Source organism: Haliaeetus leucocephalus, unplaced genomic scaffold (assembly GCF_000737465.1).
Source record: "Haliaeetus leucocephalus isolate CR32 unplaced genomic scaffold, Haliaeetus_leucocephalus-4.0 Scaffold306, whole genome shotgun sequence".
NCBI lineage: Eukaryota > Metazoa > Chordata > Aves > Accipitriformes > Accipitridae > Haliaeetus > Haliaeetus leucocephalus.
The window spans coordinates 9,440,791-9,454,748 of NW_010972742.1; the positions used below are offsets into that span (position 1 = coordinate 9,440,791).

The 13,958-nt window shown below is 45.3% G+C and overlaps 1 protein-coding gene across 8 annotated transcripts in view; it reads right to left on the reverse strand.

Moving 5' to 3' along the window:
- CACNA1B (calcium channel, voltage-dependent, N type, alpha 1B subunit) overlaps positions 1-13,958 on the reverse strand; it is a 305,196-nt gene that overhangs the window by 102,289 nt on the left and 188,949 nt on the right. For all 8 annotated transcript variants that reach the window (XM_010571032.1, XM_010571027.1, XM_010571030.1 and 5 more), the window contains 2 exons: positions 10,017-10,134; positions 3,118-3,185 (listed from right to left, as the gene is read on the reverse strand). In XM_010571032.1, the coding sequence (XP_010569334.1) occupies positions 3,118-3,185; positions 10,017-10,134 (186 nt within the window). The remainder of the gene's footprint in view (positions 1-3,117; positions 3,186-10,016; positions 10,135-13,958) is intronic.

Here is a 13,958-nt window from a genome sequence, read left to right on the forward strand (position 1 = left end):
TTCCCCCCCCACCCCGCGGGGGGGGGGGGGGGAGGGTAAGTGAGCAGCTGTGTGGTGCTTAGTTGCTGGCTGGAGTTAAACCACAACAACCACACAATTTATCACATGGTAAAACCCATTTTCGGTGCTACCCCATAATGATGTGCATCGTTAACATTGACTGTTCTTTATTAAGTTCACCCAATTAAAGCCCTCTCCATTGGGAAGGAGGAGGACAGGTCTTCATGGCTGTTACACTCTTGGTTTCGCTGCTCACTTCAGCCCATTATTTCTGGGGATTTCTCAACTTCTTTTATGTCTTTTAGATATATTTATATATTTTTATGTAAAATTCACACATCCCTCCTACCTCACATTGCATGTTTTTGTACTGCTTTCTCAGGGACTGCTGGCAGTGCACAGAGATCAGAGAACACACTTTGTACTTTAGGATATTTAGGAAAATAAAGGCTTACTTGTGGCAGTATGACAGTATGGCAGTAAAATGGCAGTTTAATGAGGATGAAGAACGAACTGCCGTGTGTCACTGGAGACATTGTGGGATGGTCAGCAGAAAGAAGATTTTTAAAAGCAAATTTTGGGGGCAATTTTAGATTCCACTCTGAATAAGTGAACAGGAAGAAAAACTTCCCAATATATGGGAGAAACTGGAGGGTAGGCAACCCAAAGAGATTCAGGACAGCTCTGAGAAATCACTAGAAATTAAGTTGGCAGAGTTTAAGTCAGTGGTAAGGGAGAGCCAGCACAGGAAGAGGAGGAAAGAGACCTGGGGAGGGAGAAGCTGAGGCTAGAGAACAGGTTCTTTACATATTCAAAGCAAAGAAGGTGATTCTTCCCCCTCCCCCCCCCCGCAATGAGTCATTCCAAAGTACTGGTGAGTTTTGTAACAGACATAGGATGATCAAGCTTAAATTAAATATAGTTACAATTCGGATAACTTCTGTTACAGGTCATAAGGCCCAGCTAAGGCTACCAAGAAATGTTAAAATGCCATGATAAAAGAAGTCCAAATTGGCATCCAGAAGTGGAAATGTTGGTTCAAATGTTTCAGTCCTGAAGGTTAGCTAGAAAGCTTTCTGTCTTTCCAGAACAGAGGGAGTTGCAAACTGGTTATGGTTTTCCCACGTTATATGCAGCACTGATCTCAATTCGTTTTACAGTGTAAATGTCAAGAAAGTCTCCTGAGATCAACTGACTCCTGAGTAACTTAATTATATCTCCAGGCCATTTTTGGTTTTGAATGATCATATTTACTCAGCAATAAATCCCTCATTCTCCAGGTATACTATATAATTGAATTACTTTTATCTTTTTCCTCTTCTTCTGAAAGCCCTAGTGATTTTGGGGGATCATAAATAAAATTAAAGCAAAGAAGAGTTTCTCAAGAAGCTTTATGATTTGGCAATGCTGCTGAATCCATCAATATTTAATTATACTTTATAAACATCAACAAAGTCAGGTTTCTAACCACCCCAGTCAGCTGCTGAAATATTCACAAGAAAGCACTAAAAGGATTAAGAAAGAAGTAGGATGAGCTTCATTATCCAAGAATTGTGCTGGGCTTGATCCCCTCTCTTAGCACATGGAAGGGATGCCCGTAAATCTGCTGAACAGGCTGGGAGGATGCATGCCTCCGGGCTGGAGATTTCTGTGGGCTTTAGAAAGAATAGAAACAGCTGAGCTGCTGTAAGGGAAAAACTTCCCCCCCCAAAAAAAACACTGAGAGCCGTTAAACACAGCCCTGAGCTGCATTATAAGAGAGGAGAGATGCAGAACATGGTCTCAGAGACACAGGAACATTTATTATACACCTGAGAGCCACCAGCGTTCTTGTACGGTCTGCACTGGATATCAGCTGTCAGAAAACAAGGCTCCAGTCAAAGCTGGAAGATGAAGCCAGTCATGCAGCTCCACAGCAGAAAAGGAGAGCTGGTAAAGACAACCTCAGCTGCAACAGAGATGTGGATTTTAACTGGGAATGGTTGGCTGCTTTGGTCTTCAGCAGCTGGAGTGCAGTAGTAAACTCCTAGAAATCTCTGTGTCCCCGAACTGTGGAGTTGCAACATGTATCCATGAACTACTGCACCTTTCTACAACTCTAAAAACAGAAAACATCCTTGCCCACTGCCGCATAAGCACATGGTTAGTGATCCTCATACCTTATAAGGAGTATGTAAGCTAAAACTTGTAAAATACAACTGCTAAAGTGGGTACAGTGCTGCTTTTGCCACTGGCAGGTCACTGTGACTTATGGTGATGGCAGCAGCACAGCAATAGGGTGTGCATGTTTTTATCCACTCAGCAAGAACAAGCTAGAAACGTGCAAAAAAAATCTAATGCTGCCTCATAAATACAACTGAGTATGCTACAATGAGAAATCAAAAGTATGTAATAATACAAATACAAACTACAGCACTTGCAATCCTTCCTGCTCAATACTGAGGCTGTAAGTTTTTCTCTATAGGAAATGCTCCAATATAAATCTGTGCATACAGTAAAGTTACATCGGTGTCATTTCCATCTCTTGCCAGGACCTGGCTTTCTGCCTGCACTTGGGCTGGTGTCTCAGATTTCTGATTTCTCTTGCACCCCGTGAGAGGCAGTAAGATTGTAACATCTTCACTGAGTATTCACAATAGCCTCTGCAAGTTGTTTTCCAGGGAGTTGATCGGAGAACATTAGTTCTTTGATTCATCCCAAAACTCAGCAAGGTATGAAACATTAGTATGAGACAGCAAAAGCAGCAACACAACACCTGCGTTTCTCCATGTCTAAGCTTCAAGTCAGCCAAAACCCGGTAATGGCTTTGCCTCTTGAAAACAGCAAATGCTACGAATGCCTGTGCACCTCTGTGCAGCAGCGAGATGAGCAATTGCCCACTCTGTGATAAAACAAAACTAAAGAACATGAAATAGTTCACTGAAACAAGCCTGAAATGAAACAAACCTGAACAAGAATAAACCTCCAGGTCCCTCTCTGCAATGCAAACTGGTAAAAAGAGATACCGCACAAACAGGCTCTAGAGGAAATCTCAGGGTGTCTGGAAGGGTGGGTAACGTGTGCTTTAGATCCAGCAGCTGTGGTCTAAGTTTGAAGAAACAGAAATTTCATACATACCTTGGTCAGCTCTTGGGCATTTGCCAGATTGTCAACAGCAATAGCCAAGAAGACATTCAGGAGCGTATCTTTTGGGGAGCTAAGGAAAAAATCTTCACACAGCAGATACAGCAAACTGTTCCCCTTCTGCTGCCACTACCCTTCTTTCCCCACTTACAATCACCAGTATATTATGGATTGACCCCTTGCACCACTGTTTTGTCTTCATTTCTAACTCACCCACTTCTGCTGGGAGCCAGCTCTGCAGCACAGCAGGTGCTGGACACCTGTTTGTCTCTTGCCCAGCACACATCCCTGGTGAGGATACACACAGGAGCTGAGCAGGGGGGCTTTACAACACTAGAGCTGCAACCGGTATGGGACCACAGGGTGGTCCTAGAGACACAACAGCCCCTGTTTTTTCATTCCAGAAAACCCACACCTACACTCCTGCCCATACACACACAGAGGATTTCACCTTCAATTTTTCCATCTTGTTTAAAAGGACAACCGGTAGAGCTCCTGGAAATCGGTCATTTGAAAGCCAACATTTGCATAATATATACATAGAACTATATAAAGGTATTTGGTACCACGAAAAAGTTAAGCTTAGGTCACTGCTGCATTACATACTGGTGGGAGGAAACTATCATGACTTATCACACTGAAGTCGATATGACAATTAGACCGCCTCGGACATCCTCTATCCTGAATGCTGCAGCACCACGCAGAGCACAACTACAGAAGAGCCTGTTAGCAGGACACCCAGCCCGAGGTAATGAGCTCTGCCGGGAAATGGGCTGTTAGTCCAGGCCAAATTGCGTGTAGCCCAGCTAAAAAACCACCAGTGCCCACGCTAGCCTGGGTCTCTCTCAAGAGCACTGCATTATATCACTAAGACATAATATTTCCCTATAATTATTTATTCATATTTTATTTTTGTTTTTCTACTTAATGATTTCGGCTATTACTTCTCCCTTCATATATTTTATTGCTGTTATTCCAGCTATGCGTCTGCAAAACAGCCCCAAAACAACTGTAAATCAGATACCTTTGCATATGAAAGGAGAGCAAGCAAAGCAAAACCAAGTCTAAACTACTCTCAAAGAAGAAAATGCACTTTGTTCTTGCACATTACCTGGTGACAGGACAGTCGCTCACTCCATAGCTGTGTAAAGCTATGATTGCTCCTCTAAATATGAATGTACATGAGAATGAAGTTGATCTCATGAGTATTTACCGTCTGGAGATTCACCAAGGCTTTAACAGCAATGCACTGCTACTGTGTTTGTATTGTACTGCCCTCATCAGAGCCAAATATGATCCTGGGACCAGATGCAGGTCCCCATAAGCTGAATGAAATGACTGCAGCAGTTTTAGACAACTAATCCAGTTATTTTCTGTTGGGTTAATGGGTACCCTGTTTTGGACTTTGAGTCGGAAGCAACGCCCAAAGCAATGGCACAGCGAAGGCAGGACTGAGGGATGAGGGCAGCGTGCTGGGGGGAGCGAGGCAATCGCTCTAGCCAGGGGAGGAGAGGTGAGGCATGGGCTCCCAGGGTGCTGGCAAACCTGCAATGAGATTTTGGGAAACCCTGGCCTCTGTGCCCCTCTGATTGCTTTCCATTCCTCACAAGGATGCCTGGAGGAGGCATCTGAGGTTTCTCTACAAACAGAGGAGCCAGGAGTGGTGCAAGGCTGATTCATCGGCCACAGTCGTCTCTGCCGAACACAAGCGTGCCCAGAAATCCCTGTACTCTAGCAGTCGCCAGGCAGCACGCTGGCTGCAGGCACTGCCAGCTGTGGAGCCGTTGCCCCATGTTGGCGTTGCATCAGGAGGCTTCCCAGGGCAGCCAGGGACCAAAGTTGGCCCAAACAACCAGCTCAAAGCCTCTTTGCTTTCCCTCTCAAGAGCTTTTACCAAACATAATTCCGGCAAGACTTCAGATGCTGACCTCTAATTCCCATTGAGATGAGTGTCTCCAGAGCCTGAACGCCTATCAAAACTGGAGCCTCTGCTTGTGCTGGTGGAAAGCAGTAGTATTTAATCTCTCAGATGCATTTGCATCCTGACTGCCAAACCCTGCAAGGGATGGGACATAGAGGCCTGGGGTTTCTCCAGGTGAAGGCCAGGTCATCCATCAGGTTTTCTCCATGTCATGTAACATGGGATGGAGGTTTTTATCATGTGAAGATGATTCCTCTGGGACAGACAGAGGTTTGAAATGTGATGCCCATCAATTTCTCCTTCCTCTGTTCCAGCAGGACAGTGAGGAGCGTGGGGTGGGAGCACCTCAATCCCCATGAGCCCAGCAGATAAAGAACAAGAAAAAGGGAAAGATGATGCTGAAATGATCACCTCCTTCCCACACTGAAGTCAGAACTCAATCAACTTTTCATTTGCAAAGATACTAATTTCCCAGTTTCCTTTTAGCTGAGGGTTGGCAAGAGGGGGTAAGCCTGTCGCTTGCAGGCTGGGGGTGCAGGCAGGAAGGCTGAGGCATCGCTGCCTGAGGTACCGCTGCCCACGGCACTGCCGGGGTGCCAGCTGTTTGGGTTTCTTCCTCTGGGGTGCTTCCAATACTTTGGAAATGCTTCCAAGCCTCCTGCTCTGGGAATAAATGTCTCGGTAATAAAACTGTCTTCCTACCCCTGCCTCCTACACACACATGCTGAAAATGTTTCATGTAATATAATCAACCACTGGAAATATAATTAATTTTTTTTTTTTATTTTTTTTTTTTTACAGATCAGGCTGTTCTGATCCATCTCCAAGCAGACACAATCTGGCAGACTTGGGTGTTTCTGCCCCAAAAAAGGTCCCTCAGCCCTTTCTGCAGAGCATGGGGATTCCCAAATACTACCCAAACTCCAGCCTGTGGTCCAGGCTGTATAACCTGGGCAGACCCAAGGACCTCGCTGGCCAGCTGAGCCAGCAGCTGGTGCCGAGTACAGCCCTCCTGCATGGAAGCTAAGGGCAAGGGGAAAGGGCAGCATGCTCCAGACATTTGCTGCTTTTCATTTCAGGCTCCTCTGCAGTTTTTCATGGGTTTTTTTCATATTTTTTTTCCTAACAGATGCATCAATTTATCAATTAACTGGGTAACAATGAATACAGGCATGGTGTAATTTCCTAGAAAATGGGCCAAATCCTGCTGTTATATTAATCATACTACTTTCATTAAACCATATCAGACGCGGACGTCTGGCTCTACACAGACTTTCTGGAACTGGGAAAGTAATGTGAGAGACTTCTGACTTACAAAAACAGTTTCTGGATCTTTTCCTTGCATTAGTCCCTTGAAAACGTAAATGGATTCAAAGAAACAACTGAGCTGCAGTGAGAAGCAGGGGAAGCCGGCACCCATCCATCTTTCTTCTTCATGAAAAAGAGTAATCACAATGCCCTGAGCAGCTCTGGGAGAAGAAAGGAGTCCCTCATGTTTAAAAAGAGAAGGTTTTGCAAGCTGACTCAAAATTGCCAATGCCAATTCTCTAACAAGGTTTGATCCAGTTTGCCTAAGCTCTTAAAAATGGACTCACCAAATGTCAATGTTCAAAAACCAAAGATAAAACCCCTCCCAGCAGAGGAACCAAAGTGCCTTTTGCTGATCAGCATCCAGAACGGCTTAGACTGATTTCAATGGAGTGATACAAGAAAATAAAAACGAAAAGTCCCACTTAAGAAATTCAGTCGCAGTGAACGTCTGTGTGGGGAGGACTGGTGGCAAATCCACACTTGACAAATGAAAAAAATCCACTACATAAAAGTAGTACATTTTTAAAGCTTTTTGGAGGGAGTTCTGTAAGGCAGAGGGGGGAGATATTTGTAAAGTCCCAAGTTAGAGCAGAAAAGACAGTTCACATTAATCTATAAGTAAGCTAATCAACAACTTGGACTGCTCTCTACAGTGTGTCCTCATGGTGTTTGCTGGGCTGTGGGGCTGTCCTTGGGAAGGTGAACCTGAGGCTCAGACATGTACCTCACTACCTCACCCTGTACACTTGCCTGTCCTTAACATCGCTGGGGCACTGCAGCACCATTGACATTAATGACTATCTTACTTCCTGCAAAAATGTAGGATTGTTCTTTTCTGGCAAACTAAACTTTATTTTCAGATGTTCCTGGTTATGTTTTGACAGTTAATGATAACTTAAGTCCCTGATAAGTCATACAGTTCAGCTTTCCCTCAGAGATAAATGACTGCCTGCTGCTTGCTCTCAGCATCAAAACTGTAGCTAGTGAAAAGCAAGGGTAGCACTGACCTTACAGAACTACTGTTTGAAATATCAGTGCAAGCATTAGTGGGCTTACTGCTGCAATTCCCACAGTAAACAGACAAGGAAAAGATTTAACCCCTCATCCTCCACCACACACTCCAGCCTAGTTCTCCCCTCCTGCACACAGTGCTTAAAGGCAAACAGGTCTGTGTGCAATGCAGAAAGGCTCTTATGTGCTCTTTGTGAAAGCAGCTGATGCTCTCAGACTAAGTTTCTACAGAGACAATCTGGGCCAGTTCTCTAATTCTCCAACAGCAATGTAAATCTCCATAGAAATTAATAGATTCGTTTCAGGTTTATAACTCTGATCAGTAGAAGCTGGTGAAAGAAGTCTTCTAGAACATTATAAAAGGGTTTCTGAGTATTGTTACTCTTTGTCAGCCAACTCTCCCCTCTCTCTGTACTTTGTGTTTATAGAAACTCATCTACAGCAAACTCATCCCCATCTGCAGGACTCATGGAGAATTAAAGAATCACTCGCTGACATACCCTCCTTGCTAAATGCACAGGTAGTGCCCCAAGGAGCACTCTGGCTGCGCTAAAGGTGTACCACCAGCATACGACTGTGGGCAAAGGGGATGAGAGAGGCACTGAAGATGGCCCCAGGGAGGCAGCCAGGAAAGCCATCTCCTGGATCTCCTCAGCAGGACAACAGAAGGGAAAGCAAGACAGCTGCCCTCTGCCAGGATGCTATTTGGTGAAAATGTGGGCAAGGTTTCAACTCACCGTTCTGCCAGGGCAAGCAGAGGCAAATGCCAAATTCATGGCAGTGGCAATAGGTGAACCAGGTCCTTATTCCCTCCTCTTGAACATCCCCTGCTCTTTCCCTTTTAATGAAAAGTAAAGGACAAGGGAGAAGCCCCCTCTGAATTAAAGGTGCAAGAAGGGAATTTATATTCTGTTCCTCAAAAATGCTGGATCTTAGCTGCTCTAAGGTTAAAGGTCTCTCTCTCAGCTCTGCTGTCAAGCCTGATTATAGCTTAATCTCATTTTCAAATGCCAAGCCCTGAGGATTTAGAGATCTCCCTCCCTCCCAGCTCTCCATTGACCCAGTTTTCCAAAGCCTTGTGTTTCTGGAAGGGGGCATGTTGCCTGCCACGAGGCGGATGTCTGAGCATAGCTGCCGAGCCAGCCCAGGCATCACGGCTGCTCCGGCTCTGACAGCGCACGTTAATGGGATAAATCCCACAGAGACACACTTGTGTGACAAGCACAGCTCACGTGCCATCTGCTCCACTGTTCCCTGTCTCAGTTCCTCATGCTAATGGAGAGATTTCAGACAAAGCAAAGGGCCAGAGCCCTGCCACGCAGTCCATGGGTGCTGATGTCTCATCTCTTGTCATCTTGACCACCAGCTGAAGGGGTCTATGTCTATAACAACTGTACGTCTTTAGCACAAGCGCTGCCCCACATGTACCCTCCCCTTTCTCCTAGGTACCCAGCTGATGATGCCAGCCCAAACAGGACTCCTAGGAAAAGACAAAAGCTGGGACTGTAACTACCAAGAAGGTCCATACTGCTGGGAAACCCTCCAGAGAGCTCTCAAGCAGAGCAGCGACGCTCAGTGCTATCATCCCTATTTTGCAGAGGAAACAAACCAGCCAGGCTGTGTCATATATGCAACAGGTTTTAGTTTCCATTTTTAAGGATGTTTTGTTTGACTTCATACAGCTTGTCACTGCAGCCAGCAAACATCTCACACCAACAGTTTTGTACCTAGCTAATGTGAGCAATGCTATGCAACATCAGCCTATCAGCAGACTCCATTGTGAAGCAGGGGCAGAGCCATCACAGCTACTATGCTCTGCAGGCTCTCCTAATCACACCGAGCCATTAGATCAGAGAATCTCTTTACTCATTTCTGTATAAAATACAACCTCCCCTTCCAAATCCTGTCTCCATGTGACTGCTATGTTCTTGCCTCCTTAGACCTCTCTGGGGGCGTAACACACATCAGAGTGCTGCTGGTTCCCCAGCAGACACCCTGGGACATTTTGGGGGGATGCAAGCTCCCAGTTTCCTGTTGCCCTCAAGATATTCTCATGATTAAGCAGAACAAAATATCCTCAGAGACTTCATGTGTCAGGCCTTGGAACATGACCAAATACTCCCAGAGCCTGAAACCCAAGATTGGGACTTAAGTTTTAAGCATTACGTGGAGACAAGACAATTTCAAGCATTTGCAATAGCATCGTTCGTTAAGCTGCCATGTAGACAAAGGCACCAAGAGACTGGACCCTGATCTATGCACCAAACCAATTTCAACTCTTCCTTCCCCTGACCTAGTGCAAACTATCTGTGAAGATATTCAAGGTACAGAGGTCCTGCTCTGACTTGACTTCAATCGTTCTTCCCACAATATAAGTTAACTCATAATAGGACATTCTTAAATTAAAACATGAAAATTAAAAATGAATGAAGACAATGCTCACATTGTCATCAGAAAAGTGACACCAACATGGACAACTTAGCTACGCCTCTTACCCCAGGTGCTGTAAGGAACAAAGTTATAGCAATGATTTGATTTTAAAAACTCTAAGTGAGGGTGTGAGAATTTAAACAAAACTAGGTATTTCTAGCACCCCAGGAAGGGTGCATGGCACACTGTGCCATGAACACAAGGCAATGTGTAAGGATACAGTTACCGAACAACGTCAGGACGATGAAGTAAATGGAGGAGAACATCCCCGAGCGGACACCACCCTGTGACTCTATCCCGTGGTACATCACTGCGTTCCAGTCTTCCCCCGTCAGGATCTGCCCAGAGAAATTCAAGAAGGAAGAAGAAAGGGTGACTCAAAGGAAAGACACAGTAGATAAGGTCTGGGGGAGTGAGGCAGCTTGATGCAATCCAGGACTGGTCTCTGGGGATAAAATGGATGAGCACATTAGTGTGGCAGACTGCAGTGTTAGACATCAACCCCCCAGCCCTGGATGGTCTCACCTTGGGCTGGATGCAGCTTTCTCCTCTGGCACAGGCGGCGGAGGAGTGAGGACCGCTAGTGAGGGAGGACTGTCGCCCCATTCCTGTACCCTCTTGGTTATATGCCTGCTGCCCGCCTCTGACCGAAGGCTCTCGTGCAGGCAGAGGCAGTAAAAGCCACATTCCAATGCTTCACCCCCAGCAAAATTTCTCCCCCCTCTCCATTTTTAACTCATGCAGAGATACCAGCTTTCAACAGCTCCCTGCATGGCATTTCCCACAGACCTAAGAAAACCCTGACCTCTAAGACCAGTGCCCTGAGCCGGACTTCTGCCAGCATCAACTCCTTTCATTCACTTCATACAGAAAGAGTTTGCTCATCTCCCCGCCAACTCACACACACTGTACACACCGAGTGACTGCATAACAGGAGGAGAAATTCTTGCAACCCCCTTCCCACTATTCCTCTGTTCCTCAGGACTCCGGACAGCTTTGCTGCAGCTGGCGCATGCGCGAATGTTACTCCAAATGCCAGGCACCAGGCAGCACAACCACTGGAAGGTTTGCCAGGGAGCTGCACTGCAACAGGTTCTTCTCCAGGTTTCCTCCTTGCCAAGGCCACCAGGACCCTCAGCCACCCAGATGGAGACAAACCACAAAAAAAAAACCCTAAGCAGAAGCAATAACCAAATGTCTAAGAGTGAGAACAGATGAGGGTAGCTTGAAGGGGAATCTGTTCCTCCTCTGTCCTTGTACAAGGCGAGCACAACCGCAGCCTGACTCTGCAGAGCTGTCCTGCCCAGAGGCTCTGGATACTGACCTGAGGCTAATTAGCAAACCCATGAATAAAAGAAAAACTAATCACAATAACTGAAAACACCTAAGACTCAAATAAGCCTTGTCATGCTAGTTGCTAATTTTGCATCACAGTCTGAATTGTCTGCCATTCCTGTTCTCCACCAATGACTGTAACACAGCAACATTTTGGGCAGATCAGCACTTCCTCTGCCTGCCGTGGCAGAGTCGAACAATAGTTACTTTTAGTACATTAAAACATGCCCACTGGGATGTGAAGCTCAAATTCCTAAACTGGAAGTTGACTTTGTGTTTAGTAGAAGAAAAAACTAAAAAAAGCCCAAAGCATGATCCATGTTGTAGTAATCAAGTCCCATGTGCATACAGTATGCTCAAAACAATTGCAAATTCCAGACTAGTGGTCAGCTGCCAATAGACAGAAAATTTCTTGCTGAAGGGTTGATGCTGATGACAGCAATATGCTAAGAGCAAGTATAGACACAAGGACATACAGCGCATACACAAACTTGTTTCCTAAATGCAGAATCTGTTCTCAATTCAGAGACCAGAATTCAGAGCCCAAGCCTAACCCACACCATTGGAGTTACTCTGAATTTACACCAGAGAACAAGAACCAGGGCATTAGGCTTTCAACTCTGGCACTCAATTATGCAAAGCACTGTTCACATTCATCACTTCCATGAATTCACAACTGTTCCTGCTTTCTGGGAATAACCATAAAGTGATTTCTGTTCACACAAACATTCGTGGAAAGGGAAACCAGTGGGAACGCTTCTCTGCCCTGCAGAAGACCAGGAGTCGCAGGCATCACAAATTACAGGCTGCACATAAACAAGTCCAGCAGGTTGGGGTCTGGGTTCAAAAATCCAACTGGATTAATTTAGAAGTGGAACAAAAACTTAAAGGGAAAAAAAAATGGTTTATGGAACTTTTAGAGAGAGATAAAAGTCTAAAATAACCAGCCTGCCTGGGCAGAGCTGAGGATGCTCTCTGAGGCCCTGGCAGGAGGACAGACACTTTGACCTGGTGTTCTTCCCACTGTTTGTGCCATTACCCATCACCTGGAGGAACTTAAGCAGCTAGGTAGCAGTCCTCAAGGAGCAGAGTACATGCAGTAAATACAAGTCTGTCTGCTCTATAAAGTGTCTGTTTATGGACGCTGTAAGAAATTCTTGCTACAGGAGAGAAAAGGACAGCATTGCAGAGGGAGGGGCACAAGCAATGAGGACTTTGGAGTAAGGGGAAGCCCAAACATTTTGGTTTTCCCTGGGCCCAAAACTGCTTTTGGCTGCCCCAAATGAACATTTTGTCCAGTGCATCTCAGCATTTAATACTTAGGATTGGCTGAGGAGCCATCAGGTGAAGGAAGAATAAAAACAGCTACCAAGAGCTGTTGTGAAATCTTAATGGACTAATGAGCACCTTAACAGTAGGAGACACTCAGCTGCGGAGGAACAGTACCGCAGCATTTCAAAGGGCTGTCCTGAAAGTGAGATGCTTTCCTGAAGAAGGGCCTGAGTAAATGCAAAATCACGTCAGCTCACTGTCATATCTCACAGGCAGGTCAGTGAGGGCATCAAACCGAATCCAGCTCTGCTTCCCAAGCCTCAGCACAGCACCCATTAGCAGAGCTAAGGTTTGGTCCCATCCTGCCACTGCAACTCCTTGTCTCCTCCAGTGGTCAGCAGTGCTCTGCTTCTTAGCAGCCAGCAGCATGTAATTATTTACGTAGCAGGTCTCAGGGAGCAGAGCATGTATAGTTAACACATGTCTTTCTGCTTTATAGTCTCTGCGCTTATGGATGTTGTACACACTTCCAGCTCAATGATTGCTGGAATAGGGAGACACAATCAGTTATTTTTCATGTGTATATAGATATATGTGAATATATATAGATATAGTTTGTGTTTGTATTTTGTATATATTCAGCTCATGAAGACCTTCTTGGGAGCCAGGAGCTGGAAAAAAACACGTGATACTCTTCAAAGGGAATTTAGGGAGAGCGGGACTCAGTTGCACCCAAGACAGAGTTCAGCCAGCTGCCAGGAGGATGAAACAGGTCCTGGGAGTCGCATGACAGAGGACCATGACCCAGCCAGGTCTGCTGAAATAAAATGGACTAAGGCAGGCTGCAGAAGACTTTGAGACCTCTTCTTAAACAAAGAATTTCCAAAGGGGTTAGGGATGGACAGGGTGTATCTGGCTTTATTCTATTTGTTCAACACATCAAATGCATTCACTGAATAATGCTACTCTGCTCATTAGAGCGGCAATGAAACAAGCCTGCTGGCTTGCCTGAGTTTATGGAAGACGAGGTTAGAAGAGAATCCAAAGCCCGTATTGAAGAAACATTCACCCAGTATTTGCAATTCAGGGGAGAAGAGGGGACTGACTGGGAGCAGAGGTTATCAAAATGCCTCTGCGAGGCTGCACTGAGTTAACTCAGTGCTGATGGGTTTTGTTGGTTTTAATTTGGTCTGACGTCCTAGACAAATGTCATAAAATCAACAGTGTTTTCCTTCATCCCACAGCCGCTATGTTACAGGGATATTTATCTCAGGAATAGAAAGAAAATATTTCAGCTAAGTATTCTCAAGAGACAGCTATAGTCCCAAAGAAAATAACATCAAAATTTCCAGATGCTCATATCCGGAGCCTGACTTGGGCTCAGTTCCGGCTCTGTAGCAATACCTTTACATTTCTTTAAGCTCTTTCTTTGATGAGTACTAAAATACTATGCAAATATTAATCTACCATGATTTGCAATATCCTGCGAGGTAAGTACTACTGAACCTGCTTCACATCTGGAGACAAGCAATACCCATACGAAGCTGCTTATGCA